Source organism: Pistacia vera, unplaced genomic scaffold, assembly GCF_008641045.1.
Source record: "Pistacia vera cultivar Batoury unplaced genomic scaffold, PisVer_v2 Contig839, whole genome shotgun sequence".
NCBI classification, from domain to species: domain Eukaryota; kingdom Viridiplantae; phylum Streptophyta; class Magnoliopsida; order Sapindales; family Anacardiaceae; genus Pistacia; species Pistacia vera.
Window position 1 is genome coordinate 438106 of NW_022196711.1, and position 27348 is coordinate 465453.

Below are 27348 nucleotides of genomic sequence, written 5' to 3' on the forward strand. Positions count from 1 at the left end.
ATTTGTTTTCACTTCTTTCGTCAAAAGTTTTGTTTCCCGATTGGAATCAAAGCCATCAAGTTTTGGTTTGTTTTCCGGAGAATTATTAATTGATATATTTATCAGATTCTGCTATTTATTTAACTGATTTATATAGGACTAGAGACTCTAAAATATATATAATTAAACCATAATTTCAAATAATGACATTACGGATTAATCAATCAGTAGAAAAGCAAATAATAGGGTTGAAAAAGCAATTAAATCAACGTATAACACAAGCCACTACTGCTGTTTCTTTAGATTTTCCCAGTATTCACCCTCTCCCACATCTCTACTTGTTTCTTTACCATCTCTTTATTCTCTATGAAAGCTTGAAGTGCAAGGGGTTCAAAAGGAGAAGGCAAACTGCACGGAACTGTCTCACTAGAAGAATTCACCATTGACTCCACCATGAATTGTTTCCATAAACCATCCTGTGAGCAAGCCATTGTTTGTGAACAGATCTGTTTCGCTCCTTCAGTTATCCGTGGTTTAAATTTCAAAAGCTTTGCGTATTCGATTAACAAATGAAGCATATAATCGTAAACGTACTTCATTTTGAGCTGCTCTTGAATGTATTTGCTTCCTTCTTTCCCTATGGCTTTAGCCTGTCAATTTATGAAGTCCAAAGTTTAATATTTATATATAAGATAATTATATCAAATGTAAAGCTTTGATATGAAGCATATAAAGTACCTGGTGACTATGCTTATTGCCCCAGTCGACAGCAAATTTAATATCCCTACACTTCCTGGTGGTTCTAATGGGCCAGTAATGCTTCATGGGCATAATGCTTCTTATAAAGAAATCATAGTATTCAGGCTCTAACACCAAAGTCATAGAATCGCATGCCAATATGTATTTGTCACTCACTGACCATGCTGCTCCTTCTACGAAAATTTTATATCTCCACAACCAAATTTCAAAATCTAATTAGTAATTAATCATAACCATTTGCAAATTAAATACAAATTAAGTTCAATAATTAATATATAGATACATACCTGTGGGTGCATTGATCTTCTAATTTGGAATTCTTAAACCCCTCTTCCATTTCTTTATTCCAGTCCTGGATATGGAGGCGAGCATTCCAGTCACGTCTTTCTGAAACATTACACTTCATCAGGTCCCCTCTAGTGTCAGACACATGCGGGTTTCCCTTCCAATATGCATAGGGTACTCTATCTTGCCATTGAATCCTCTTGTTTCCTTCTTTAAGGTCTTCCATTATACTGCCCCATGGCTTTATATTGGTCTCAGCCCTAACATAATATATCAACATAACAAAAATCAAGGCCCGTGACTACTTGATGCTAGCACAAAATTAAAGCAAAATCAAATGCATATGAATATAATCTTGTTATATGTTTATTTAGGCGTTTCATTCTGCAATTAATAAACAAATATGTAAGGCTTTACCAACCCCAGAAGGTCCAATCTGGGAAGACGATGTCCAAAGATTCCTGGTGTCCACAGTAGTGAAACACAGGAGGTGGAAACGTTGCATTTGGTCCTTGGTAGTCATTTTTGTGGATCACTGGCCTGTCTTCACACCAAAACATCAGCTCCAAGTCTGGTACCTTTCCAGGGTAAAACCTCAGCAGCTGCAAAATGCCCCACATAGTGAAGAGATCCCTTGTTTGATATGGCTTTTTATACTTCTCCACATAAGCCTTGCCTTCAACAATTACCAGTCTAAAATGCGCATGATCTTTTCCACTTTCAACCATTTCCCTGGTTATTCCGCTTTTCTTCCATGGCTGTAAGTCTTTGTGGATCCACCGAAAGTAATCAGGACATTCACCACCCGGTAATCCTCTAGTTTCGGGTGGTAACATATAGTCGGCTGGGCATACTGACAAATCAGAGGCTGAGCAGTTGATTTGAACGGCCCGATTGTGAAGAGATTTATGGGAAGTTTTGGAGCTAAATAGTGCCTGGTGTAGAAGAGAACCTGGAATAACAGACTGAATAAACCATAAGCACTAAGAATTTAATTGGTGTTAATCAAAATCTTATTACTATATAAACTGTGGAACATGCCTGGTAGAGACTTACAACATGCAGCCAATAAATGAAGGAACCAATAAAAAGGATGGTAAAGAAGGATAGAGAAATAGTTGCTGATGTCCATCTCTTAGCAGATCTACAAGTTGTCTCCACAAAATGACTACATTTGTGAGTCCCACGTACACAGAAACCAAGAACTGCACCAATATTTTCCATCTTTTATTAACTCCCAGTTTGCTAGCCGCTATTAGTCTTCTGATTTCCTGATTTTCTGCTAGCTAGCTATCTGGTCCGAATTATTTTTTATGTTGAATTTATCAACAACAACGAAGAACAGAAACGAGGGAATTACAAGAGATCTTCAGACTTTCAGAATATTGTCTTAATGGAAATAAATTGTTATGAAGAGCAAGAAGGTAGAGAAAAGAGAAATTAATGAGGATTAGTCAAACCGCGAATTTTAATTCATAAAATAGTATGTGTCATTTTACAGTATCAGGATAAACACCCCGATACTGATACTGAGATCATCATTAGCAATTGATTGAAATCAATTTTCAGAAATAATTTGATAATCTGAACAAAAAAAAGAAAAAAAGAAAAAAAGAGAGCTGAAACATCGGAAAGATTTGGTCTACTCTCTCCCCTTAGTTCTCCCATATACCTCCCTCTTTGCAAGTAACTGCAGTTCCGTAGCTCTCTCTCTTTTTCTTGTTGTCTAAATCTACACCATTCCACCGCAAATTAATTGCACCAATTTACAGTTGGAAACTTATTATTTAAATGGCATGCAGAATCATAACGTATTTTCCTTTTTAATTAATAATTTATTTTGTAATTAAAATCATAATATATTCTTTTTTAAATGATCTAAACTATCTCTCTCACTTATGCGTATTTCAACGGATATAATCTTCTTGCCCTAAAAATATTAAGGGATCAATCAATTGAAAATCCAAATTGTAAAAGGATTACAAAAATATGAAGCATGTATCAAGCCAGTTAATTATTACTACAAGATGTAAAAAGTAATTTTCTTTCATGGCTTCTTGTCGAGATTCTGCTTCTGCCAATACTCATTCTCCCAGGCTTCCACTTGCTTTGTTAATTTGACTTTTGTGTTAACAAAATCTCGTAGAGCTGGAGGATCATAAGGCTCAGGCATTGTACATGGAAGTGTATCACTTGGAGAATTCACCATCGACTCCGCCATAAACTTCCTCCAATTACCAGTTGTTGGGCATGCTACTGACTCTGAACATTGCTCAACTGCTCCATCAGGTATTTCAGGTTTGAATTTCAAGAGTTTCGCATACTCGTTTAACAGATGAAACATGTAATCATACACATAATCCATCTTCAGTTCATCTTGTGTGAACTGGCTTCCTGCTTCTCCAATGGCTTGTGCCTTTTCCATGTGGTTGTTGCCCCATTCCACTGCGAATTTAAGAGATGTGCACTTGCTGTTGTCCCTAATGGGCCAGTAATGTTGCTGTGGCACCATAGCTCTGGAGAAGAAATCATAATAAAGAGGTCTTACTATCAAGGTCATTGCATCACAAGCTAGAATGTATTTCTCGCTTACAGACCATGCCCATCCTTCCACGTATATCTTGTATCTGCCACCACAATCAATTATGTAATTAACAATATTTTCATTATCAAGAGTGATGAATTTAGTCTATTAATTAATACCTGTGGGTGCATTGATTTTTTAGACTTGATTCCTTGTACAGTTCTTTAGATTCTTTGATCCAATCCTAAACAAAAAAGAAAACACAGAACGATTATATATGGTTTTTCTCTGGGGAATTACGAAGAAACTAAAATTTGTTGATTTACCTGAACATATAGACGAGCGTTCCAGTCATATTTTTCCGAGACATTGCAGGTCATAAGGTCTTTCCTGATTCGGGAGACGTTTGGATTTCCTCTCCAGTAAGCATAGGGTTCCCTGTCCTTCCATTTGCTTTTATTGTTGCCTTCTTCTATCTCCTTCAACACATGATTCCATGGACTTATATTCGTCTCCGCCCTGCCATTTATATTCATTAATTTAACATCGTTATCTTTTACAACATTCTCTGGTTTTAAATTGTTTAAAATTCTAATTCAATATTGCAGAAATATCACAAAAATATCATAATCGAATCATGGCTAATTTCCTATAGGAGGGGTATTCAGAAGGTTATATTGCCTAAAATAATTCAAGGTTGATAGAATAGATATGATTACCAGCCCCAAAAAGACCAATCCGGGAACACGATATCCAAACTGGGCCCGTCCGAACAATATTTAAACAAAGGTGGTGGGCCTGAATTTGGGCCTTGAAAGTCTCTAGCTCGGACAACGGGCCGATCATTACAGTCAAACATTATCTCCAAGTCGGGCAATCTCCCGGGGTACAACCTTAGCAGCTGCAATATTCCCCATAAACTGAACATATCTCTCGTCTGTATAGACTGCTTGTACTTTTCTACATAAGCCTTCCCATTTATGATCACCAGCCTGAAATGTGCAGTCGTACGTGCCTTTTCGATCATGTCCCTGGTGATTCCCGTCTCTTTCCACGGCCGCAGATCTTCATGGATCCACCGGAAGTATGATGGACATGTTAAATTTGATGAAGGGTCAGGATTGGTGGGGTTGTGTGAGGTCGGATAGTTTTTTGGACAAGTTTGTGTTACGTTTCCAGAGGTGCACTGGAGAGGGAATTCTTGTTTGTTTGGGAGATTTATCCAAGTAACGGCTTTTTCAAGGGAAATATCTGAAAATATAGACTGCGAAACATTGAATTAGTAATCAATCACTATTTACTTTATATTAGGATTGGCATAAATAAATGGTAAATTAATTCAAGCTATGCATGACAATTGTAAATATATTAATATACGACAGTTTTCAGCAAAGTGTGCGTTTAGGAAAACCAGAGAACCTGCAAATGATAGATGATATTCATGCATAAAGTAAGGGGAAATGTGGAAGTGAGAGTTCGAGATAGGGAATCATTGGACCTGAAAATATTACAATGGAAACAGGTGATGCAGGACTTACTGAATGAAACCAACCCAGGGAAACAAAGGCACAAGCAAAGAGAGAGAAGAAGATAGCAGCAGTGGTTGTTGTAGTCTTCTTCTTTGTTGGGTACAAAGGCTTTCCTGTGAAATGTCGATAGAGGCCTGACCAAAGCCGCAGAGTATTTTCATATCTTTCGTTCTCTTTCATGCTGCTCCTCAAATCTTAACAAGTACCTCAACTGTAGGTTTTCTTCAAAATAAAATTCCCAAGTTTCTGTTTAGATCAATAAGAAATTAAAAGAAGGGGATGAGGAAGCAATTAACATTATGAAGTTCAAGTGCAGGTACAAAAAGATACAGAGAAAGTTTTACTGAAAACCTGTAATCCTAAAGGTATATATATAAAAAATAAGTTTACAGTTATGTAAGTGAAAAGATATAAGCAAGGAGAAGAAGACTAACGGGAGGAAAACATGCTTTGTTTGCTTCTTTCTAAAGGTTGATTCACGTTTTAAGCCCATGATTCATTGTCTCGATCTTCTCGTTGGAGCTCAAAAACTGAAATTAAGAGCCTCTGTTTCTTTTTTCCGTGGCACTCATTATATAAATTTATCTTCTTATCATTCTTTCTGTCTTAAAAAAACACTGAATTGGTAGAATAGAACTTGAAATTTAATATAATAGTTTTTTACAAAAATGAAGACCCATCGAAAATGGATAACTTCGGTTTAATTCCAATTACCAGATTTTATTTTCTGATTGATTAGGTTAAATTCCACTCAACTTTGGCAGCTTGGACTACAGTTACGGGCGGCGCTGTGTGCGCTGCTGAGCATTAAGTCCATGTGCAACAAAGAATCTGTGTGTGCAAAAGTCATTCAAGACAGTAAAAAAGAATCAACGTTAATATCGTAAATTAGCCCTTACCGGCGTTTGATATGGTTCAGAGAAAAACAAAAAGTTAACCGAGTTTAATTCTTTTATCCGGAAGACGGTACTTCTATAGAAGAACAAGAGCGTCGATTTCTAAAAAATATGCATCTTTATGTTCTGTTTTCAAGCTTTATACTGAAACTGAGGCACATTATCTCCATAGGATTTGGGATTTGCCACGTGCCAACGACGAGAATTCAAAAGTCAATGCATATGAAACAAGAAGAAGCTTTGACTTGTAATTCGACAATGCCAAGAGCTTAACCCACGGGACAAGTCACCTTCTGGCTTGCCACAAATATTACGCAATGACAATTGCAGTTTGCTCAGGAAATTGCTTCATCTATTCCTCTTGACCACATGCCATTAATCCTTATATACTACGTATCTGCAATCTGCATTGGACTCTCCGCACTCAGCTGTCACAACACACACACAAACCAAGCAAAACAAAACCTATAGAGAATGCTTGATGTCATTCAGGACATTGATTAAGTCTTAGTTACAGTCCCTATTTTGAACACAATTAAACCATCTAAACCATTTATTTAAATGGGCCGGTTTCCTACAACAGATGCATCCCATAAAGTGTTTCTATTTAAAAGCTCTTAACATGAGCCAAAAACTATGTCACCAGGCAAAATTAATGTTTCCATCAATACCTGGAAAAAAAGTAATATACATGAACAATAGTGGTTGCTAGCACGGTGTCATTAGATTGCGACTTCTTAGTATAGATGCATTAGATAGGAATAAAATCAGTAATGACAAATCAAGAGATGGTCCATCCTTGATAGGTCACAACCAAATTGAGGTTTTGCCGGAGGGGCTCTTTAACAGCTTTTATGGCGCACAGAAAAGCTCACTGGTGCTCAAGAATATGCTTCCTAGTCAAGCAGCTGCACCGAGAAAAGAAAAAAATGAACCAGTTGCACACAAGGCGTGCCATTGGTATCTATAAATTGATTCTTGGATAATTGACAATTTTTTTCATAAAGCAAGTTGTAGTTTATAATGAAGAGCTAATTATTAAAAAAGAAAAAAAAAAATTACTAGTACTAGGTTTACCCAAAAGCAAAGCACAGAATGAAAAAGTAATAAAGCAGCAATTGAATTAAAAAAAAAATTGCACATACACCTCACTGCTTTGGAGAAAGCCTCATAATCTAATGGTTTCAATAACCAATTTCTAAACGGTGCTGTCCCTTTAAAAGTTTTTGAAGTTAAATTGTATTCTTGAGCCCCATCCTGCAACACAATTACCAGATCAAAATATTGAAATGAAAATGGTTATGTGTGTTATTGCTAATAGTTAATTGTGAAACGTTTTTCCAAATTCAGAACAAATCGTATCAAAGCGATTACTAAATCGCCCAGTACAATAACATAACTCGGCCAAATCATTGGAGATATTGCATGCTATATATTCATGGATCAGAACCTCACTCCTTTCACACCCAGCTAAGCTATTGATGGAAGTTGGTAAGAAATTGGATTTTACAGTTACAATCCCAACTGTATAGACGGAATAACAGTTTAAATCCAGTAACCAAACTCATTATGAAATCACAATAACCAATCCCGTGTGTACATATTTGTTTCAAACTCCCCAACTTTAAAATCTGTAATTTGATTCTTTATTATGAACAGTTTCTTCTCTACAAAACAAACATATGGAAGTAGTAAAGCAACTGATTCATAAGGGTTGTATCAATTACATTCTCAACATTGAATTTATTATAAAAATTAGCATAGTTCCAAATAGTTTAACAAATTGACATTTTTTTGCCCCTATGGAATGCTTCAATTCAGCATCTAACATTTGAATGCACAAAATTGACTCAAACTGGAGACTATCACCGAATTGAAAATTTTTAACATTATGGAAAACTGAACATAACCCCATTAAACTCGTAAAATAACTACTATCTACCATTCAAGTACAATAATTTCAAGGGGAAAAAAAGTATGCATATTAAACCCAGAAAATAAAAATCACCTTGAGTTCTCGATATGAAATGCCACTGGTTGGACATTTGATTTTGCATTCATGCCCTAGCAACAGGAAAATCTCCAAAAATCGCTTTCTAAGGTAGAAAAAGTTGATAATCATTATGATGATAATAGTAACGAATTATGCCTTATTTGGACATTATTTCTTGGAGCATCTTTTTTAGCTTACTTGCATAAAGATGACTCAGTAGATGGAGAAAGTGCCCCTTTAGCAGAGGTTCCTTGTTTTCTTCCAGTGGTTCCAAGAATAACTTCTTGCAGTCCTGACTTATTCCAACATATGGAATATCTGTCAACAAAAGCACAAAACATTCAACAATAAAGAAACAAACAATAAGTTAATTTCTTGAACCGATCAAATCCAATGAAATTACCCGCATGTCAATGTGGTTGAAGCAGTCTCAGAATGCTGAAACTCCCTTGGTGGTATTGGTGCTGCCCAAAATAGTGGCTGCCAAAGGCATTGCGATGAATTTTGTCATTACCCTGTTCACTTCCCATAATAGTGAAACACCAGATACTTCACAAACCTTATTCACTTGAAAGGGACTCATAAGCTCATTTGATATTGGCAAAATCCGATCATATAAAGATCTTTTCAAGAGATCTTCCAAGGGAAAATCTTTAAAACTGTTAGGGGACTGTCCAACAGTAATGGAAGAAAGGTAAACAGGTTGAACAAAGTAGGAAAGCAAAGCTCCTGAAATAAGAAAGACCTTATCATTTAACTCAACTCAAGCATTAATATTGCCTTATTGCTTGTGCAATAAGGAAATATTTATGCTTATTGCACAATCATTAATGTTTAGAATTAAACAAACCTTGAACTCCAACAACATTCCAACGAGTTATCTTGTCAGAACAGCTAACCGAAAATGTTGTATCACCACGACCAGGCTTTCTTTGAACCTTTCCAATGTGTTGCAAGGTATCATCTGCAAGTGTAACACCTTATAAATTCTCCAGGTAAGTAAATCAGTTCTCATGTCCTGACCAAAAAAAGTCTCATTACAATGAAACTTGAAAAATAATAATATGCAACTACTAACAATAAGCAATAAGACAGGGTTCCGTCACAAATATAATAAAGCTCCATAAAAAGTAGAACACAATTGACCATAAAAATTAACAATAAGCAGTAAGACAGGGTTTCACCATTACCATAATTTGTTCTTGCAGCCTCGTGAATCCTTTCCATGGAAACGTTAAGCTCATCCAGAGCTGCTGATGAGTTACTTTCTCTGAAGTAGATAGTTCTCAAAGGAGACAAAGATGAGCTGAGTGAAGCATCCCCACCTATAAAAAACAATAAAAAAGTTTCTACTGTCATAAAATAAACTTCTCCAAAAGTATTCAAACCAGAGAGAGAAAGAGAGAGAGAGAGAGAGAGAGAGAGAGAGAGAATCAACAAAAATTACATGGCAATTGTGATATGTAAAGATGTAATTGCCAGCCCTCTCTTAATTTATATTTCCCTTGGCCAGGACCTGTGGAGTCCAATTGGAAAACTGAGTTTTTAACAACATCTTCATCTTGCAACTCTTGGGTTTCATTTCTATTCAAAGCATTTGAAAGGCATTGAATCTCTGTATAGAAGAACCTGTATGACATGGTAATATAAACCTCTTAGATAGGAAAAATGAACAAGAGGGTTGTATCCCGGAACATGTTATATGTCATTATGCCATTGAAAAATAAATGATTAAAATCAGTATAGGCGGAAATCCTAACAAAGGGAAGAAGACTTAAAGAAGTAAGACAAATAAACCTCAATAAAGCTCTTCGGGCAATAATTTCAGCATGGGAATCATTAACAATGTCACCACGCGGGCTCAATAGCGAACCACCAATACATTTTGTTCCCGTTCCGAGAGCCACAACTTCCAAATCTGAACCCAAAAACGATTAATTATACTTCCATCAATCAATAACATAGCATGAAAAGAAAAGAGAAGAGAGAGACCTTGAGAAGGAGAAGAGAGGAGAAAGGCGGCCAATACAGTGACTTCGCGTCCCTGTGGCTTTCCTTTCTTTGGAAGACACTTGTATGCAGATATTACCTTCTCTGATACTTTCTCTCCCCATTCTTTCCCTGTCGCACTCTCTGACTCACTCTCCATCCACTCAACTCAACTCAACTCAACTCGACTCACTCTACACGATTGTTCTATTCATAATCTTTACAGGTCATCAAGATTTTGGGTCCCACTTACTTCAAGAACCCCGTCATCGTCATTTCCACATACTTTCAAAACCCTAATTTTTATATTGAAGGGTGTTGAATTGTGATTGTACATGATTTTTAATAAATAAATCCAGTAAAGCACGCAAGATTCGCTTTCTCGGTTCCTTTTTTCTCTTAAATTTAAAGAAAGAAAAAAGTAATAATAGATTAAATGAAAGCGAAATTGATGAAATTAATACATATTTTTATTTTCTTTACCCAACACACACTCTTCATAAAGACGATTCACCTGAGTTGTTAACCAGCACATAGATGACGAGGATTGATACAGAGAAACTATTCCTCACGGTTAAACGCACCTCACAGCGCGTGTCCAACAAGCTTTGATGTTGTTCTACTTCATTAGAATAAACTCCTGTGCCTTACTATGAACGTAAGTGACAAACACGAGACATGAGAGCGTGGAAAATCTTATTGCTATTTCAAACTGTTTTTTTCCCAAAGTCCAACTCAGTGTCTCAATCCAATCAGATCTCAATATGTCCATGAGTAGCTGTCCACCTGTTTCTTTCGCCTTGCCCTACAACGTCGTCGTATTACGCATGCCGACACCGCCGTTTCTTAATTGGTGATTACGTGGCAGTACGTTATTTAATCACCTACTTTACCTGTCGGCATAAAGCAATTACGCGCTTCAACTACGCAATTTCTGCCACGGTCATGAAGAAACGAATCCACCGTTTGATTAAACTATCATCATGTTAATCACCATGACAATGCAAGATCAACGGTGATTAGACCGCGTGTGTATGCAACTTGATTTTCCTCAAAAATATCTGATACTCTTACTACACTCTTCTCCTGCTCCAAAGCCATATATATGGAGACAGTCTCACACTAAAAGATAAGAGCGAGGATTTCCATAATTGGATTCTGTTTGTAGTGTCGTTTTAATTATTTCGTGCTCTACGTTAAAATTATGGCACAGGAACACCTAAAGAAGACTGAAGCTGAGTCGCCGAGGGCTCCGGTTCCGGCTGTTACGGAGGAGAAAACTGTTAGTCAAGCGCCTGAAAAGAAGCCTGATGAATCCAAAGCTCTTGCTGTAGTTGATAGTAAGCTCTCTTTCAAAGTCTCTGTGAATATTCATAAGCTTAGCTGCTTAGGCATTTCTTTTTTATGTTGAATGTCTGTTAATGCTTTCTGAGTTCCTGAGTTATAAGCTTTGATTTCCTGAGTTCTAAAAGTTGAATGAATTATTTACAGGTCCCTGAAAAACAGAGATCTTTTATCGAATGATATGTGTGTGTGTGTGTGTTTTTCAAGGAACAATATCGATCATTAGGCACAGTTGATTGTGTTTTTATGGGCTTTTTCTCTGTTTTCTCAGCATCTAAGTATAGGATCAAGATTCAGTATTCACTTCTGGATTTTGTTTCTATATTTTTGTTTCATTTATGTTCTGTCTAAGATTAAAAGCTTAAGAGTGGTTTCTTATCAACTAGTAAATTATGTGCTCACTTCTCTGTTTCTGTCATCTGGCTGGATTAATTGATTTCCCTTTTTGGCTCTTTCAATTATTATAAGTTCTGAGAACATAATATTTTCAAGAAATTTTATAATATGAGATTATGCTTTTCTTTTGATTTGTTTTAACAGATTTTCAACGACACTGTTCTTTCCTCGCAGAAATCCGGTTAAAAGTTGCCTTAACTCTCAAAGCACATTGCTTTATCAAATAGTAAAAAGAATAAGGTTAAAAGTTTTTATAGGAAGTAAAATTTTCAAAAGAATTACAAATTGCCATATCCTTTTTAATCAGATTTTAAGGTCTAAGGGGAATCTCCTTTTGGCAAGACAGCTTTTCTTTGGGGTGCTTTTCGCATTATCGTTTCTGTTCCTCTACTCTATTTCTTTTGATATTTATTATTATTATTATTGCATTACTGTTCTACTTAGTATGCTTGATGATATTGACTTTCTTTTATAATATTATCTATGGTTGATTAGTTGGATTAGCTGTAAATTAAAGATATTGGTCCACTTTGGTTTCATGATTGAATTTGATGATACTTAAGAGAAGTTTCTTATACACTCGTTTGAATTAGGTCAATTTTGCATTTTAAATATTTCATGGAAGAAAACTACCCTACACAATTATATAATGAAAAATATTGTCTAAGACAAGACAATGGCAATGATGGTTTATAATGTAGAATATATAATATTGAAAATGTGACATCCACTTTCCTTGTATAGTTTTTCACAGTTTTAGATTGAAAATTAATGTATATGAAGCTCACATACAAATTGCTGATCAGAGTAGAACCTTTTTTATCGGACAAGATGCTTACAATTCATAGCGAAAAATTCCCCTCTCCTGAACTTAGCAGGCTTTGACTTGGCTAGCCCTTTATTTAAGAAATTATTATATGTTGTGAATATCCTAATAAATCATGTAATGGTTTCCCTTGCTTTAAGGAATAAGGGCCAGTCATATCCTTCTTCTTCTAATCTCTTATATGCGTATTAACTATAACAAGAAATATGATTTCTGCATTTGTCTTAATGAATCTTTCATATATGGTTCATAAACCTTCTTCATCACCAAACCAACCCCTTGAGGTTGAAACCACTTGTATTTACTTCTTCTAAACAGTGGAATTTGATTCAAAATCAAGTGAGGTATTAGGTACCAACTATACCAGATATGTGACTTTATAATAGCAAGAAATCAAGCCTAGCAATTATATCATGAGATGAATTGTTTATTGGAAAAAGAATTCCATTTTGAATCTAACAATGGGAAATAAACTTACTAGTTTTTTTTTTCCTTCTGTAGACTGAAAAATCATACAAATCTATTTTAAACAATAAGGCAAGTGTGTAATATAAATTTTCTTAACTTTTGCCATCAAGCTAGTTTTGTTATTTATATATATCTTGTCTTTGACAGAGGCTCCTGATTCTGAGAAGAAGAAAATTTCTGGAGGATCGCAGGATAGAGGTAAGTAGTAAGATTTTCTTCGATGTCAGGAGTACTTAAGAGTTCGCAAGTGATTAACTTGAGTTTTCTTCTTCTTGTTATTATTATTATTATTATTATTTCAGATGTAGCTCTAGCTGATCTTGAGAAGGGAAAAAGATTGTCCTTCATAAAAGCCTGGGAGGAGAGTGAAAAATCAAAAGCAGAGAACAAGTAAGGCTTTATCTAATTTTTTACATATGTTAAGTTTGATATACAGCCAATTTGCACGTTGAAAACAAGTCACCTCCATATTCTCTAGCCATTGACATCTGTGTTTTTTTTTTTTTTTTCCCTTTCTTAATGGTGTCTATGAATTTAAATTTTGAACAGGGCCCAGAAGAAGCTCTCTGATGTTACTGCGTGGGAAAATAGCAAGAAAGCATCTTTGGAAGCTAAACTGAAAAGAATTGAGGTAACCTTGCCTGTAGCATTTTTTCTAGATTGTTATCATCTTTGACTTTGTCATACATCTATCTAGATATCACAATAATTTCCGTTTTTAGTCTCTCTTCTTCTAGATTATAATAATCTTTGACTTTGTGATACATGTAGCGGTTGGCGCACATGTTTGTTATTTGTTAGCATGATTAACCTCATGTGGCATGAACTGCAATTATAGGAAAAATGCATAACTTTAGCATTTCAATAATTGGCAGGAACAATTGGAGAAGAAGAAGGCAGAGTATGCTGAAAAAATCAAAAATAATGTAGCTTTAATTCACAAACAGGCAGAAGAAAAAAGGGCAATGGTTGAAGCTAAACGTGGGGAAGAACTTCTAAAGGCAGAGGAGATGGGTGCCAAATACCGTGCAACTGACACCACTCCAAAGAAGCTCCTTGGTTGCTTCTGAACTAAAATTTTCAATGCATATTTTTCATTTTTCGTAAAACCTTACATCTGTATATTTCCTCAAGTCTTTTTCTTGTGTGCTGGTGGTGCTGCGTGTAAACCTTTTTGAAACTTTCCACTAAATCTAAGAATTGCGTGTATTGATGTAAGAATTCTATACCATGCGTTTGGCACACTATTTTAGTATTTTTACACAATCCAATTCTACTTGATATCCTAAAAAATGAAAAATACATTCATTTTAATATTTTTCAAAATCAATCTTATTCTATTAACCCAAAATATTAATAATCATATTTTTCAATAAAAGTTTTAAAATTAATAAAAACACCTTCACCTATCCAAGCCACTATCATCCATTAGTAACCACCGTCATTGTCACTGTCGACCGTCGACATTGTAACAACGCATGACTGGCTAGATTTGGTCATCGTCAACAGCCAGATCTGATCATTTTTTGCTAGATTGATGTATTACTGGCCATATTCAATCGGTCGTACGTCCTCCCAGTAGCTTTCAACCACCGTCCGATGATGGTGGCCGACTGTCGACAATAATTGGGTGAGTGAAGTGTTTTTGTCAATTTATAAATTTTTATTGTATGGGTGTTTAATTAAATTAACAAACCTAAAGGATTAAAAATAATCTAAATATTTTCCAAAAATATATCAAAAACATTATCAGAATCCTATCATATTTTCAAAAGCTCTTATTAAGAATATAATGTTATTCTAAAAAACTAAACAAACGAAATCAATACAAGTTTGATTCTTTCTTTGTTGCCCAAAGAAAAAGTTGTTATAAATTACAATAATGTTATGTTTGCTCACGATCTTACTAACCATTTTACTATCCTTTATAAATATAAAACATAACACGAATACCATATGTAATTTTAACAAAGTGAGTAAAACTGTTAGTAAGTTCGTAAATAAGCTAGCATTATTGTATAAATTATGTTTGTCTTCAATTCTTTGAAAACTAAATAAATTTCTTGTAAGCAACAAACCTAGACTCAAAAAATAGGGGTCTCAGGTCGATTCATGTAAAAATAAGCAGGAGTTGATTTATTAAAAACAAAATAACAGAGAAGTTATACTGAAAGCCACAAATAAAGTCATTAATTCAGAAGACATGAATGAGAATTATACGGAATGAATGATAGCATCATAATATTACCAAAACGACAATCAAAGTATATTATAGAATGAAAGTATTTGCAGTTCTAAATTAAAAGGTTTTAAGAGACCACAAGTAATACATATCTTCTATACATACTAGATAAACCGGGTTTTAGTTAATAAAAACCTAATTAACTCTCTAAATCTGCCCACTGGACTAATACCAATAACACCTTGCACCATTCTTCATTACTTAGATGATGACCAAAAATCGACCTCAAAATTCAAGCAAAATAGGTTCCAGAACACGCATGATGCCTCAGAGGGGACAGATCAAAGAGTTGTCCATCAACATTGCAGAAGATGTGTCATAGTTGTCTTCTAAGAAGCTCATATCGTTGTTGATGGGAAAATCCAACAGCAGTTGCAGTGCAGAGTCTGATGAATCCTGCATGTCAGAACTTGATGAATCAGACCCAGCAAACGCATCCTCAGTGTATGATTTAGAGCTCTTGCATTCTGTATCTTCATTTTGATTACTTGCCGGAGTGGAGGAATCTCCTAAGTTGTGGCAAATGTCCGTGGTGATAGCTGAAACTGATCCACATTTCGTACACGAAGAAACCTGGGAAATGGAGCTTTCACATGCGGGTTTGTCTGCCTTATTGAATTTCCTAAATGATTCTCCAACCTCAGAATTCCAGATGCGAAGAAAATAATCAGAATCAGTTTTTCCCAAATGCGGTGGATTGAAGAGTAACGACTCCCTGGAAAGCCTAGCTTCAGCTTCAAGCCTAGCATTCTCCCATTGAGCCATGTGGCGAGTGGTTGGAGATGCAGGAGCTTTAATGGTTGGTCCGCAGGAAGAGGTAAAGGGCTCGTGAGTTTGTGGATCAAGCCCCATGCTTAGCATGCGCTTCTTCAGGTGAGTGTTCCATAAGTTCTTGATCTCGTTGTCAGTTCTTCCTGGTAGCTGAGAGGCAATGGAAGCCCACCTGAAATCCATTGACGGTGTAATTATTTAATACTAAACGAGTTCAAGGCTGTGGACTGGTGATTATTAAACATTCTAACTAGCTGCCAAACTTAATCAATCAAAGAGTTGCAAAAGGTGCAAAATTTCTTATCTAAGTCATATAATTCCGTCCCTAGTTAAATTTACATAGCCAACTTTTGTTTTTTATCTAAGAAACTAAAAATATTGTAATGAGAAGAAACAATTGAGATCACAAAGAATATATAAACAAAAAAAAAAAAAAAAAGCTAATTGAGGCTAATGTAAATTGAAATAAAAGTAATTAGGGGGAGAAGTAGAAAAGAAAACCTATTTCCAAGAATGCCATGAAGCTGTATGACAAGCTTCTCTTCCTCTTCAGTAAAGGGACCACGCTTTATGTCCGGCCTAAGATAATTTGTCCACCTAAGCCGGCAACTCTTCCCACATCGAAGAAGACCTGTCAAAATACAAAGTCATAATATTTTACCTAATTTTCTCTCCCAGGAAATACTACTTTCACAACAGATGTGAAACACAAAACTTCAACAGCTATATTTTCCAATTCATTAACCTTAATCAACCTGGTTTGGTTCGCTTACAAAAGCTAGTATCTCTCCAAAAATCCCAAAAGGTTGATCAACTACACCTATGTTATAAGACAGATTTTCCTTTAACCGGAAAGTATGACCAAAGCCACGATGATAAAAGTTGATTTATTTAAGGCCATTCTGATACTTTAAAAGTTCGATCACCAAAACTACCAAGAACATAAAAATCAAAATGAAAACGCACATTTTGATCATGAAAAGTAGCATGTTTTAGGCAAAACAACAACCCGATAAGCTTAAATCAGATATAACTAACGAGACGTGCTAAATTATAGTGAACATTGTAATACAAGGTCTAGATCGACAAACTGTTGGTTAAGTCTTTTAGTTAGTATTAAACTAATTGAAGGTTCGGTGGTGACTTCGAAAGCCCGAGGTTACATTAAAATCAATTTTCTTGCTTACAAAAGAAGAAAACCAAGCATACATTCCTATAAAAAGTGAAAAAATAAGGAAAAGAAACTGAAATGCTCAGGAGAGTGACTAACCAAATAGCACTGTGTACAGTTACTAACAAAGCAAAAGGGATCAAGGGTAATATTTTTTTATAAACAAAAGAAAGAAAGAAAGAGGAAACCTGCGAGCTTAGGAAGAGAACGCCAGCTTCCATGGCCATTCTTCTTGATGTACTCTATAAGAATCTCATCCTCTTCGGGAGTCCATGGCCCTTTCTTCAAACCCTTCTTATCACAACATGGTGTCCTTCCCATCTCTTTACTTAATATCAAAGCTTCAACAACCAACAACTTAATACTACACCACCAATGAATGGAAAAACCCTTCAATCCTTAAAGCTCACACTCACTTTAGAGGGAAAAAGTACTGTGAAGCAAATTATAAACTATAAAGTACCAGAGATAGAGACAGACAGACATACAGAGAGAGGAAAGCTTTAAATGCTAGTTTGATATTATCTATGGAAATCAAAAGTGAATATTATTGCTGCTGTTATTAATAACGTGGGTGCAAGCCGGGACGCTCAGCGAACTTCAAGCTGGCTTTGCAATAAATATACGTATATATAAAGTGTATGTATTTATTGCGTGATTGTGAACAAGCATTGAGAAATTGAATCATCATTGAGGGCAAGAAACTTGTACAAACAGTAAGAGAGTTAATAGGGTTTCTTTTTTGAGGTTTTCCAGAAGAACAGAAACTGCAAGAGAGAGAAAGAGCCAATAGACAGAATTGAAAGCAAATGCCATGAAGTTGAAAGTGAAAGCATTAATGGTGGATTCAATCAAAGAGAAGACAGGAGAGAAATACTTTATGAAGAAAGAGAGAGTTATGGCTATGACAGTGACTTTCAGCGTACGGATACACATGATGAAATGACCTGCCCATCTGTTATTCAATTATTTCTGCTTGGTTAGTGAGAAAATGAAGCAGAAACAAAGAAAAATAAGAAAAACATTAATGGCAATGACATGACATTACCCATAAATATTTATTCATTTTAATAAGAAAAAGAAAATATAGAAGACTGAACGCTGTAACTCTACTCCGTGGAGTGCTCAGTTACTACTTACTATAACAAAGATAGGTTAACAAATATAAGACTCATTCAACCCTTTTCACAAATCTCTCTGGTAAATGTTGATATGGTAGCTCCTATATCAATTACGAGAAAGTTAATATTATCCATATATTACGTTTTGTAAGAAAAAATTAATAAAAAGGGTTTATAAATATAATATTACTGTATAAACTAGGGTTTTTCATAATAAGTTAATGAAGAGAGTTGAAGGAAGCTTTGAGGACGCCTGAGCAAATAGTTTATAGACAGGTAAGCAACTAATGTTGACGCGTGGTCAAGTTTGTTGTTCTTCTCTTGTCCCTGGATCCATTGAATTAAATATTTGTCAGTGTGAATACATGTCAATTGAGTCAAAGAAACCTGAAAAAGTGGGTAAATTCTATTATAAATAAAACTATTGGATAGTCTAATCACTCTCATAAATATGGTCAAAATCTCCAAAAGAGTAGAGATGGTTGTTTGTTGTGGTTTCAAAGGGTTGAATGTGAATTTTCGATGGGCAGCTTCGTTGATGAGCAATTGCATAGTAGGTTGCTCTCTTTAGTTATGTTGGAGTGGAAGTTCCAAGTAGTCGGGTACCTTTTTAAACCTGTTGGTATGAAGATAAGTGTAGAATTTATGTCCTGTTTAAAAGAGCTTTATATCTCGTATCAATGTAATTTACACATGAAAACAAAATGATCATCTATGGAAGGTGTATAAAACCCTGAATAGAAAGCATGGATAATAGTGACAGTGCTATAAACTATTTACAAACGAAAATGAGGAGCTAGAGATTTTAATGAATATAGCAGATTACAAGTATGCAGAATGGTTATTAGCATATATAATAATAGAATGGGTGTTGGTGTTTAACTAGAAACTGGGCGACTCCCGTATTCAACCGACGTGCTTGCATAGATTCAATTTTAAAAATGACACACCCCATTGACAGATGCAAGTAGATGTGGGTGATCCTCCCGAACCATGCCTGAAATATCAGTAGGAGCAAGCCCCACCGCGGTCAAATCTTTTACTTCAATTTAGAGTTAACGACTTTTTCCTACACTTTCAGCTTCGTACATTTTTTAAATATTATTTTATTATCTAAATTTATATTCTAATAAAAGATAAAAAGTAAATTTCATCCAAATTATTAGAGTTTTTGAAGAAGAAAAACTAATGACTCTTTTGATAGTAGAAGATTAAATTTTGATAATTGAGATTAATCGAAATTTAACTTGAGAGAGACAATTACGTAAACCCTAATTACTCGATTACTAGTGATTGACAGAGTCGACGGAAGTAAGATTTAAAGGATTTTGATAGGTGATGATTAGTGAAGAGAATGATGATAGAATGAGATTGCGATGATGTCAGAATTGAAAACTGAATATAAATTTAGATGTTAAAATAGTATTTTAAAAATATATTGATGAAAAATATGATTAAACCATTACTTTGGTGCCAAAAAGTTGTCTACTCTTTAATTTACTTCTATTATATAATTCTTTCATTTTTTTTTTTTTTTTTTTGTTTTGTCAGCGGCTTAGATAAATGCTATGTATTTACTCAATGATACAGAATACCCTTTTTTTCCACAGACAAAGAACTGTGCCCTATTTAGAAGACAGTCTAAAACTAGCATGCAAAGTTTGAACATGGAGATGTGGGGCATTGAATGAGGAGAGAGTATGTCTTCAATTTCGAAACCGACTTTCAACTCTTTACTCTTTAGCAGCTGATCATGGAAATGAATATATTTTGCCGCCGGAAAAAATGCCTTAAAATTGCAATAAATGCATCCCTTATAATGGCATACAGTACTAGAGTGATTTGAGTTGTGACCTGTTTATACTTTTCTCCTCGAGAGGAGACGGGGCCCTACGTAGTAAAGAACCATAATTTACTGATGCATTGGAACATTGCCGTAAAAACGATAAGGAAAAATTGGATAATGCTCTCTCAGGTACTAATTGCCTCTTTTAATCGCAATCTCTGAATAATTGATTTACAATAATTGTATGACTTCCATGGTACAAGCCTAGGAAGCCCCAATCCCAAATCATTTGATAATAAGAGAAAGAAGTCACCAATTCACTTACACAAAAATAATTGCTATTGCATGGCAATTAATTACGACATAATTATCACATAACATACGACTCTGCCTCAGCCACACCAAACATATTCTATGGCTGATGATTGCCCAGGAGCTTCCCACTCTCAATTTTGACACTTTTATTTTGTCCAGAGTCCAGACACAATCACACAAAGCCCAACATAAATCCATCCCAACATAAAAAATACAACTTGGTAATTATAGAAATTCTGCAGCCTTTGAGCCTTCAAAGGACAAGCAAATAATTTCATTGAGAGGGCACTACTTCCTGGATAAAATAGTTACCTAAAATTTTATGTTTGAATCTTTTATTATTGACCTGGGAAGATTATATCAAGCTGGTGCACCCAGAAGTTAAAAACAGAACAGAAAAGGCAAATATTTGGCACAAAATACATCCTCCCAAAGTTCAGCAGTATTAAAACTAAAATACCAACATACAAGAACCAAACCAGTCGAACAGAATCAAACGCAACTATGAACTGAACCCAGCTTCTATCTGGGATTTATAAACCATTCTAAAGCTCTCCTACAATCCTGTTAAATATTTAGGACTACGAAAATCCAGAAACCAGGAAAAAATATTCCAGGGTTAATCGCATACAGCACCAACCATAAGTCTTCAACCAACAATACCAAATCCATAAATGCTTCCTCAACAGCAGAGCTAAGGGCCTTGAAATGGGCAGCTTCTGGAATCCTAATCAACAAGCAAATAACAAGCATCATTGATTAGCACATATACCGTAATCAAACCATTAAACTACACTCCAACTTCCAATACAAGAAGTCTCACAGTAAAAAAAGAAGCATGGTGCAGAACTCTTATCAACCTGGGGTTAAATATGGATATGAAAATTGTGTAAAGGATAATTCAATATCATCTTTTCAACAAGTAAAATATATTGGGGAACACTGATTATAACCTGTTTCTCACACTTTAAATTAAAAAAAAAAAAGTAAAAAGACCATTGTCATAACTATAAAAAAGAATTGGGATCAAGAGCCCCGTTTAATAATGCAAGGCCAAAAGTTATAGCCCATTCTATAAATGCACTTTGAATGATCAAAGATTGCACCTGAAACCACGATTCCTAATGTGCATCATTTATGGCATGCCAAAAGTAACCTAAACTTTAAGTGCTTGATTTCAAAGGTCTAAATATTGTGGCATAACTGATGTTAAAAAGAGAAGCTGCTGATCCTAGCTCATAGAAAATAACTTCTGATTCTCACAAAGCGTAATATTAACTGGTCCTGATGGATATCACCAGAATATCATTTCAGCAACTCTAGCATGTCATAAACCAATCAACTTTAAACATGCATATATGACATAATATTTAGCACATAATATTTAACAACACATCTTAGGCACAAGGCACTACAAATATAGTAGATAGTTATTACTCACCACAGTTACCACCATGGCTACGTAGCAAGATATATGCCATGCCACAAGTTACCGGCAGTAAATCGCCTGATCAATATGTGGAGGAATTTGCTTGATTTCAGTACCGAGTTCTTGCTCAATCCTATACCTGTTAAGGTGAAAATGCTTACAAGTCATATTAAGTACAGATTTGCTTGACCAAAAAGCACATATGAGCCACAACATATTTCATAAAACATATTGTAGTGAATTTAAGGAAAAAACAATCATACAAGTTAAAGCGGTCCTCATAAGTAATCAAATTCACAGCTAACCCAAGGTGTCCAAACCTTCCTGATCGACCAACCTGTAAGTGAAATAAACATCCATAAGAATTATATGAGGAAAATAACTCCTGTGAAAAATAAAAATTAAAATTAAAATTGTGTCCAACATACTCTGTGCAGATATGTCTCAGAGTTCTTGGGAAAATCAAAGTTAATGACAACATTCACAGCTTGAATGTCTATACCTCTCGTAAACAGGTCTGCATCAAGCATTGGGAATCGTTAGTATGTGATACACCATATTACAAGGTTTTCTTCAATAAGGAAATAAAAATGATTTCTCTAATCAACAGAGAAACTAAACCATTTGGAGCACATAAATAACTCTAATCAAATTTCATTTTTTAATAATATATAAAAAAAACTACCTTCACTTTATTTTGAGCTTAAGACTAGTTTTGTAAAAAATTTATGTTTCTGAAATCTTGTATTTCAGATACAGAACCAAATAAATATTTTGTCTGTTTCTTCTATATAAAACATATAACAAGATGATGACTGAACTCTCACAGCCTTAAAAGCTCCAAAAACAAGAAATTAAACAGATACTCATATTTTTCTCTTTAAAAAAAATTACAGATGGAAGATAACTATGTCATCATGATAATCATGATATATCCCTTATTTTTAAAAAATAAGCACTGATAACATACCAGTACAAACAAGATTCCTGCATGCACCATTGCGGAAGTCATGAAACACTCTGTTGCGATGGTCTTGCAACATCTTTGCATGAATGTAAAAACAAGAGTAGCCAAGTTCTGTAATTTTCTTGGCCAACAGTTCAACTCGATTCACCGAATTGCAAAAAATGATTGATTGGTTTATTTGCAGCTGAAGACAGACAAGTTATAATAGCATGTTATATCTCACATTTAAATAAAGTAAGAGATGAAACAATACACAATAACTGAATTTAGCTCACACCTTAGAGAAAAGAGTGTTTAGGCAGTGGACTTTCTGCCTTTCTTCAACAAAAGCATAATATTGAGTAATACCCTTGAGAGTAAGCTCATCCATAAGATTAATAACATATGGTTTTGCCAGGTATCTATCTTTAAAGTCCTTCACAGTAACTGGGAATGTGGCTGAGAACATCAAAATTTGACGATTTCCAGGCAGAAAACGAATGAGCTGCTCCACTGAAGGTTGAAACTCAGGTGACAAAAGCTTATCAGCCTGCAAAACAACCCATTGCACCATTAGATTATTGCTTTCCATAAAGTTGCAACACAGAAAACGGAAATAATTAAAAATGCACAAGGAATACTTTTTATTTCCAAATTATTAAAAATCCCATGCCCCACCATCTCATCACAACCCAAGCCGAGCCCTTCCAACCAAAACACAAAATTTATTTAATAACTTTTTGGATCTACCAGCCAACCAAAGGGGGTAAAGACACATGAACCAGGAATTTAGCTTAGCTTACGAGGAAAAGGTATATATATAAAACTTAATTCTTTTAACAGGAAAAGGAAATTCCACTAGTGAAATTTCAGTTACTCATTCTTCAAAAATCCTTGTCCTCTCTCCTTATGTAGAATGTGAAAAGGAAACTAAACTAATTTATCATCAAACTGGTTCTCCACCCATCAAAAGATGAAATAGAATTTAAATATCAAGCATCTACCTCATCCATTACAAGCATTGAACAATCTTTCAAAATGCAAACACCCTTTTTGGCAAGATCAAGAATTCTTCCAGGAGTTCCAACAAGCAAGTGAACTGGTTGATACAAACGCATGATATCATCCTTAAGACTGGTACCACCCGTGGTAACCATGACTTGGATTTTCAAATGCTTCCCAAGCTCCTTACAGACTTGTGATGTCTGAAGAGCCAACTCTCGTGTTGGAACAAGGATAACAACTGCATGAAAAAATATCAAAAGAAAAAAGTCAAAACACAATAGAACGCTGAAAAATGTTGATTTTTGCAAAGCTTAAAGCTGATGTGCCGCAACTTTGCACAGTAATACATAATTGGGAAACACCAGATTTTTCATTCCTTTTTTTTTTTTTTTTTTTTAATTTCAATAATACAATTCATGTTTTTTTCTTAAGCAGCAATATAAGTGACATGAATCAGTCGTGTCGAGAATCAAGTTCTTAGGTTTTCCAAAAGCGACCAACTATTCGACTCCAAAAAATTGCTCACAAAGATGAGCTCACACTGATCTTTGAGTATGCCAGTAATCCAACCTTTCTTACCACCCTAAATAGAAATCATCATTTGACCTTATCAAGAAAACTGAAACATTCATTAATGTTTCCATATCTAGGTTTTCTGCAGCCAATCCACTACAAGCAACACGTGTGGATGGAATACTCCCTCTCAACTGGAACAATAATTCATAAAAGATGACGAACAAGGCTTTTCTATTCACGCATTGGTTCAGCATCAAAATAGCCACTAGTTTTTAACAGGCCTATAAATCTCATGCAAGTAAAAATAGCGAAATTGCGAGCACCATACCTTGAATCACATTGTTATCTTGGTCAATCTTTTCCAAGGCTGGAACGCAAAATGCAGCAGTCTTCCCAGTCCCATTTTTTGCTCTTGCAAGAATATCACTACCAGTCAAAGCAATAGGAATACTTTCTTCCTGAATAGGAGATGGTCTTTCAAACCCTTTTTCATATATTCCCATAAGCAGCTCCCGTTTCAGAAAATAGTCCTCAAATTCATTCCCTTTCGTGGCTGTCACATCCTGGATGATAACAAACACGTTAGGACTACAGTAAATGCTATGGAAAATTGCAACATACACATGAAAACTACTAGTTCAACCAAGTGACAATGAAATTTATTTTGCTTTGTCATTCAGTATTGACAAGAAAAATAAGAAGATATCCAAACTTCAGAATATTTTCAATGACACCTCAAGTAAAAAGCTTAAAATCTAGAAAAATATGCAAGGTTCTCATCTATTAATAGTTCATATGAACTATCAACAACATTAAAAATAAAAAATAAAAATAATTCCAACAAAATTCCTTTCATTCAAATGATGGGTGCACATAAGGACAAGTAATTTGCATCACTTTGTACAGCATCAACTCTGGAAAGAGAATATGCAAAAAAAAGATTTAGAAGAAATAACAGATAAATCCCCAAATCAGCAGCAATATGTAAATTGATCATATTGGAGCCTCATTGAGTTCCATTTACCTAGTGAAAAGCGAACTGCAATATAATACATCCGCTTTATCTGCACATACTTAATTGTTGTAAAGCCCATTAGTTCGTTATGAGATCATTAAATGGAAAAGTTAACAAAAACATCAAGGCCACATACTACACACAGTACTAAAGGTCATTGCCAGCCCAAGATATCTGATAGATAGATGTTATGCAGTTTCTCAAAATGATGCTAGAAACAGTTCACGGGAATGTAGCCAATGGTGTCGCAATGCAAATGATTGAAACCAGCATATGAAACATTATACAAAGTCATACCTCTGTTCTGTAACGAGTATCAGGTGGTGGTATCTTTAGCCTTGCCTTCCAATCTTGTGAACTAATAAGAGTCAGGAGTTAAAGAATAAAAAGAAAAAGATCAGACCCCATTTGAAATATAAATATTGCGAGAACGCAGGATAATAAGGAACTTAGCAAACAACACCATTTACACGAATGCAATACAACAAGAAACCCAGCAATGTCTACATAAATGACCATCTTAATTATCACTCAACCAATTGCAACTTCACCGCTGTGTAATCTCAAGATAAATGCAAAGACTAAGACACTTTAAAGGAAATATTCAATCTTGAATTCAAGTCCAAGCAGAAGAGAGAAATGAAAGCAACAAAACGTCAATACATAAATTATCACGGAATTTAGAATGACAAAGAGTTATCCGCAAACGGAAACAATGGTATGCAACAAACCCAAGTATTTTAAATCATCTGGTTCGACCATAAAGAAAGTACCAATGCAAGATATAAAATTATTCTCTCTAGAAAAAAAAATTTCAACCAACAGAAATAAGCCAAAGACAAACCTTGGGTCGATAGCAGCTTCGGACTGAACGGTCTTCTCGACCTCGTCCACGGCGGAAGAATCAGCTCCAACAAAATTGTTTCGTCTCAACCACTGCTGCTGTTGTTGTTGCTGATGTTGTTGAAACTGTTGCTGATGATGGTTCTGGACCAAATTCCGCTGGACGTACTGTTGGTGAGGACGGTTGGACTGAAAGGTAGGGTTAGCCGCGTTGATGCCACCTCGGCCACCGCCGATCCCCGGAGGATACCTTCCTCTACTATTATTCATCACCACCGTCTCAGAACGAAAAAAAACCCTAAAGACGACCTAACTGTACCGAAACTAGCAATAAAAATTGATGCTAGGGTTTGTTAGCGAAGTAAAACCTAAATAATGGCACAAGAAAAGAGAATTGAGGAGACAAGCTAGGGTTGGTTTGTTAGAGAGAGTTAGATCGTAAAAATTGAGGAAAATCGAGCGATTATAAACAGATCTGAGAAAGTATTTGAAAAATTATTTGATTTTGGGAAAGATGAAGGGAGTGAAAATGAAACGATTTAGTTTCTAGTTGAGGAAGGGAGGAGAAAGAGGGGCAAGTTGATTTATGGCTTGTTTGTTTTGTTTTGAAGAAACTGCAAAAATGAACAAATCCTACCTGTCCTTAGGGCGTCAATGGATTGAGTATTTATTTGCGAAAATTGCCCACCATTTTTATATATTCTTGTAGAGCCACCGACCTCTGTTTCCTTTTTTGTGGGAATCTCTCTCTAGTCTCTCCCTCTCTCTCTCTCTCTCTCTCTTTTTTTTTTTTTCCATTATTTATTTTTTCTTTAATATTTTAAAAAATAACTGTAATTCATTTCTCATTTTAGTAATTTAAATGAGATTAACCATTTAACCCAAGGGTTTCAATAATATTAATATTAATTCAAATTTAAGTTATATATACTTTTAATTTTTTTAATTTAAAGTTGAATGACATAATAAATATGCATATCTAACTGAATTTGTTTTATAATTGGTTACATAATAAATATTATATTTCAAATAAATAGAAAATACAACAATATAAACTATGTTTATAGTTAATTCTATTTGTGCCTTATAATCTATATCCTTTAAAACGGTTATATCTCAACTAATATCTAAAAATAAAAGCTAACAATATATCATCTTATTAATTTAAATTCGAAGTTATCACAAAACATAAAAATTAAA

At 34.9% G+C, this 27348-nt stretch overlaps 5 protein-coding genes and 1 pseudogene across 5 annotated transcripts; 1 reads left to right on the forward strand and 5 right to left on the reverse strand.

The window, feature by feature from the left end:
• Nucleotides 1–264: 264 nt before the first annotated feature.
• Nucleotides 265–1766, reverse strand: LOC116118216 (annotated as a pseudogene).
• Nucleotides 1767–2971: 1205 nt separating this feature from the next.
• On the reverse strand, nucleotides 2972–5667 carry LOC116118190 (O-glucosyltransferase rumi homolog). The gene is made up of 6 exons (XM_031404159.1): nucleotides 5511–5667; nucleotides 5086–5322; nucleotides 4267–4811; nucleotides 3874–4066; nucleotides 3727–3791; nucleotides 2972–3650 (listed from the first exon to the last, which is right to left on the reverse strand). The coding sequence occupies exons 2-6, from the start codon at nucleotides 5254–5256 to the stop codon at nucleotides 3071–3073; spliced, it is 1554 nt and encodes a 517-aa protein (XP_031260019.1). The 5' UTR covers nucleotides 5257–5322; nucleotides 5511–5667; the 3' UTR covers nucleotides 2972–3070.
• A 944-nt stretch (nucleotides 5668–6611) lies between these two features.
• LOC116118217 (tRNA-specific adenosine deaminase TAD1) lies at nucleotides 6612–10336 on the reverse strand. Its single transcript, XM_031404185.1, has 11 exons — nucleotides 9958–10336; nucleotides 9763–9883; nucleotides 9413–9594; nucleotides 9015–9290; nucleotides 8816–8944; nucleotides 8525–8694; nucleotides 8369–8445; nucleotides 8164–8283; nucleotides 7981–8068; nucleotides 7120–7229; nucleotides 6612–6880 (listed from the first exon to the last, which is right to left on the reverse strand). The coding sequence occupies exons 1-11, from the start codon at nucleotides 10112–10114 to the stop codon at nucleotides 6844–6846; spliced, it is 1467 nt and encodes a 488-aa protein (XP_031260045.1). The 5' UTR covers nucleotides 10115–10336; the 3' UTR covers nucleotides 6612–6843.
• A 631-nt stretch (nucleotides 10337–10967) lies between these two features.
• LOC116118202 (remorin-like) lies at nucleotides 10968–14206 on the forward strand. Its single transcript, XM_031404175.1, has 5 exons — nucleotides 10968–11294; nucleotides 13136–13186; nucleotides 13291–13378; nucleotides 13538–13619; nucleotides 13864–14206. The coding sequence occupies exons 1-5, from the start codon at nucleotides 11159–11161 to the stop codon at nucleotides 14056–14058; spliced, it is 552 nt and encodes a 183-aa protein (XP_031260035.1). The 5' UTR covers nucleotides 10968–11158; the 3' UTR covers nucleotides 14059–14206.
• A 919-nt stretch (nucleotides 14207–15125) lies between these two features.
• LOC116118194 (transcription factor MYB17) lies at nucleotides 15126–17889 on the reverse strand. The gene is made up of 3 exons (XM_031404163.1): nucleotides 17361–17889; nucleotides 16503–16632; nucleotides 15126–16173 (listed from the first exon to the last, which is right to left on the reverse strand). Exons 1-3 carry the CDS (start codon nucleotides 17491–17493, stop codon nucleotides 15498–15500), a joined length of 939 nt encoding a protein of 312 aa, XP_031260023.1. The 5' UTR covers nucleotides 17494–17889; the 3' UTR covers nucleotides 15126–15497.
• A 2886-nt stretch (nucleotides 17890–20775) lies between these two features.
• Nucleotides 20776–26771, reverse strand: LOC116118171 (DEAD-box ATP-dependent RNA helicase 8). The gene is made up of 10 exons (XM_031404136.1): nucleotides 26150–26771; nucleotides 25603–25663; nucleotides 24619–24853; nucleotides 23774–24012; nucleotides 23068–23319; nucleotides 22794–22974; nucleotides 22252–22340; nucleotides 22087–22160; nucleotides 21836–21962; nucleotides 20776–21121 (listed from the first exon to the last, which is right to left on the reverse strand). The coding sequence occupies exons 1-9, from the start codon at nucleotides 26416–26418 to the stop codon at nucleotides 21884–21886; spliced, it is 1479 nt and encodes a 492-aa protein (XP_031259996.1). The 5' UTR covers nucleotides 26419–26771; the 3' UTR covers nucleotides 20776–21121; nucleotides 21836–21883.
• Between the last annotated feature and the right edge of the window lie 577 nt (nucleotides 26772–27348).

Bases quoted from the DNA above. Each gene is read 5' to 3' on its own strand.
- LOC116118190 (XM_031404159.1), bottom strand. From the start codon at position 5,256: ATGAAAGAGAACGAAAGATATGAAAATACTCTGCGGCTTTGGTCAGGC. The intron at 3,792-3,873 runs GTAAATCAACAA...TTTTTTGTTTAG, and splicing joins ACGCTCGTCTATATGTTCAG to GATTGGATCAAAGAATCTAA. The intron at 3,651-3,726 runs GTATTAATTAAT...TTGTGGTGGCAG, and splicing joins AAAAATCAATGCACCCACAG to ATACAAGATATACGTGGAAG.
- LOC116118217 (XM_031404185.1), bottom strand. From the start codon at position 10,114: ATGGAGAGTGAGTCAGAGAGTGCGACAGGGAAAGAATGGGGAGAGAAA. The intron at 8,284-8,368 runs GTAATTTCATTG...TTTTGTTGACAG, and splicing joins TCAACCACATTGACATGCGG to ATATTCCATATGTTGGAATA. The intron at 6,881-7,119 runs GTGTATGTGCAA...TTCTCGGTGCAG, and splicing joins GCTTTCTCCAAAGCAGTGAG to CTGCTTGACTAGGAAGCATA.
- LOC116118202 (XM_031404175.1), top strand. From the start codon at position 11,159: ATGGCACAGGAACACCTAAAGAAGACTGAAGCTGAGTCGCCGAGGGCT. The intron at 13,379-13,537 runs GTAAGGCTTTAT...AATTTTGAACAG, and splicing joins AAATCAAAAGCAGAGAACAA to GGCCCAGAAGAAGCTCTCTG. The intron at 13,620-13,863 runs GTAACCTTGCCT...AATAATTGGCAG, and splicing joins CTAAACTGAAAAGAATTGAG to GAACAATTGGAGAAGAAGAA.
- LOC116118194 (XM_031404163.1), bottom strand. From the start codon at position 17,493: ATGGGAAGGACACCATGTTGTGATAAGAAGGGTTTGAAGAAAGGGCCA. The intron at 16,633-17,360 runs GTTTCCTCTTTC...GTATTTTGACAG, and splicing joins TTCTCTTCCTAAGCTCGCAG to GTCTTCTTCGATGTGGGAAG. The intron at 16,174-16,502 runs GTTTTCTTTTCT...AATGGATTTCAG, and splicing joins CATGGCATTCTTGGAAATAG to GTGGGCTTCCATTGCCTCTC.
- LOC116118171 (XM_031404136.1), bottom strand. From the start codon at position 26,418: ATGAATAATAGTAGAGGAAGGTATCCTCCGGGGATCGGCGGTGGCCGA. The intron at 24,854-25,602 runs GTATGACTTTGT...GTTATCATCCAG, and splicing joins ATACTCGTTACAGAACAGAG to GATGTGACAGCCACGAAAGG. The intron at 22,975-23,067 runs GTGTGAGCTAAA...GTCTGTCTTCAG, and splicing joins TAAACACTCTTTTCTCTAAG to CTGCAAATAAACCAATCAAT.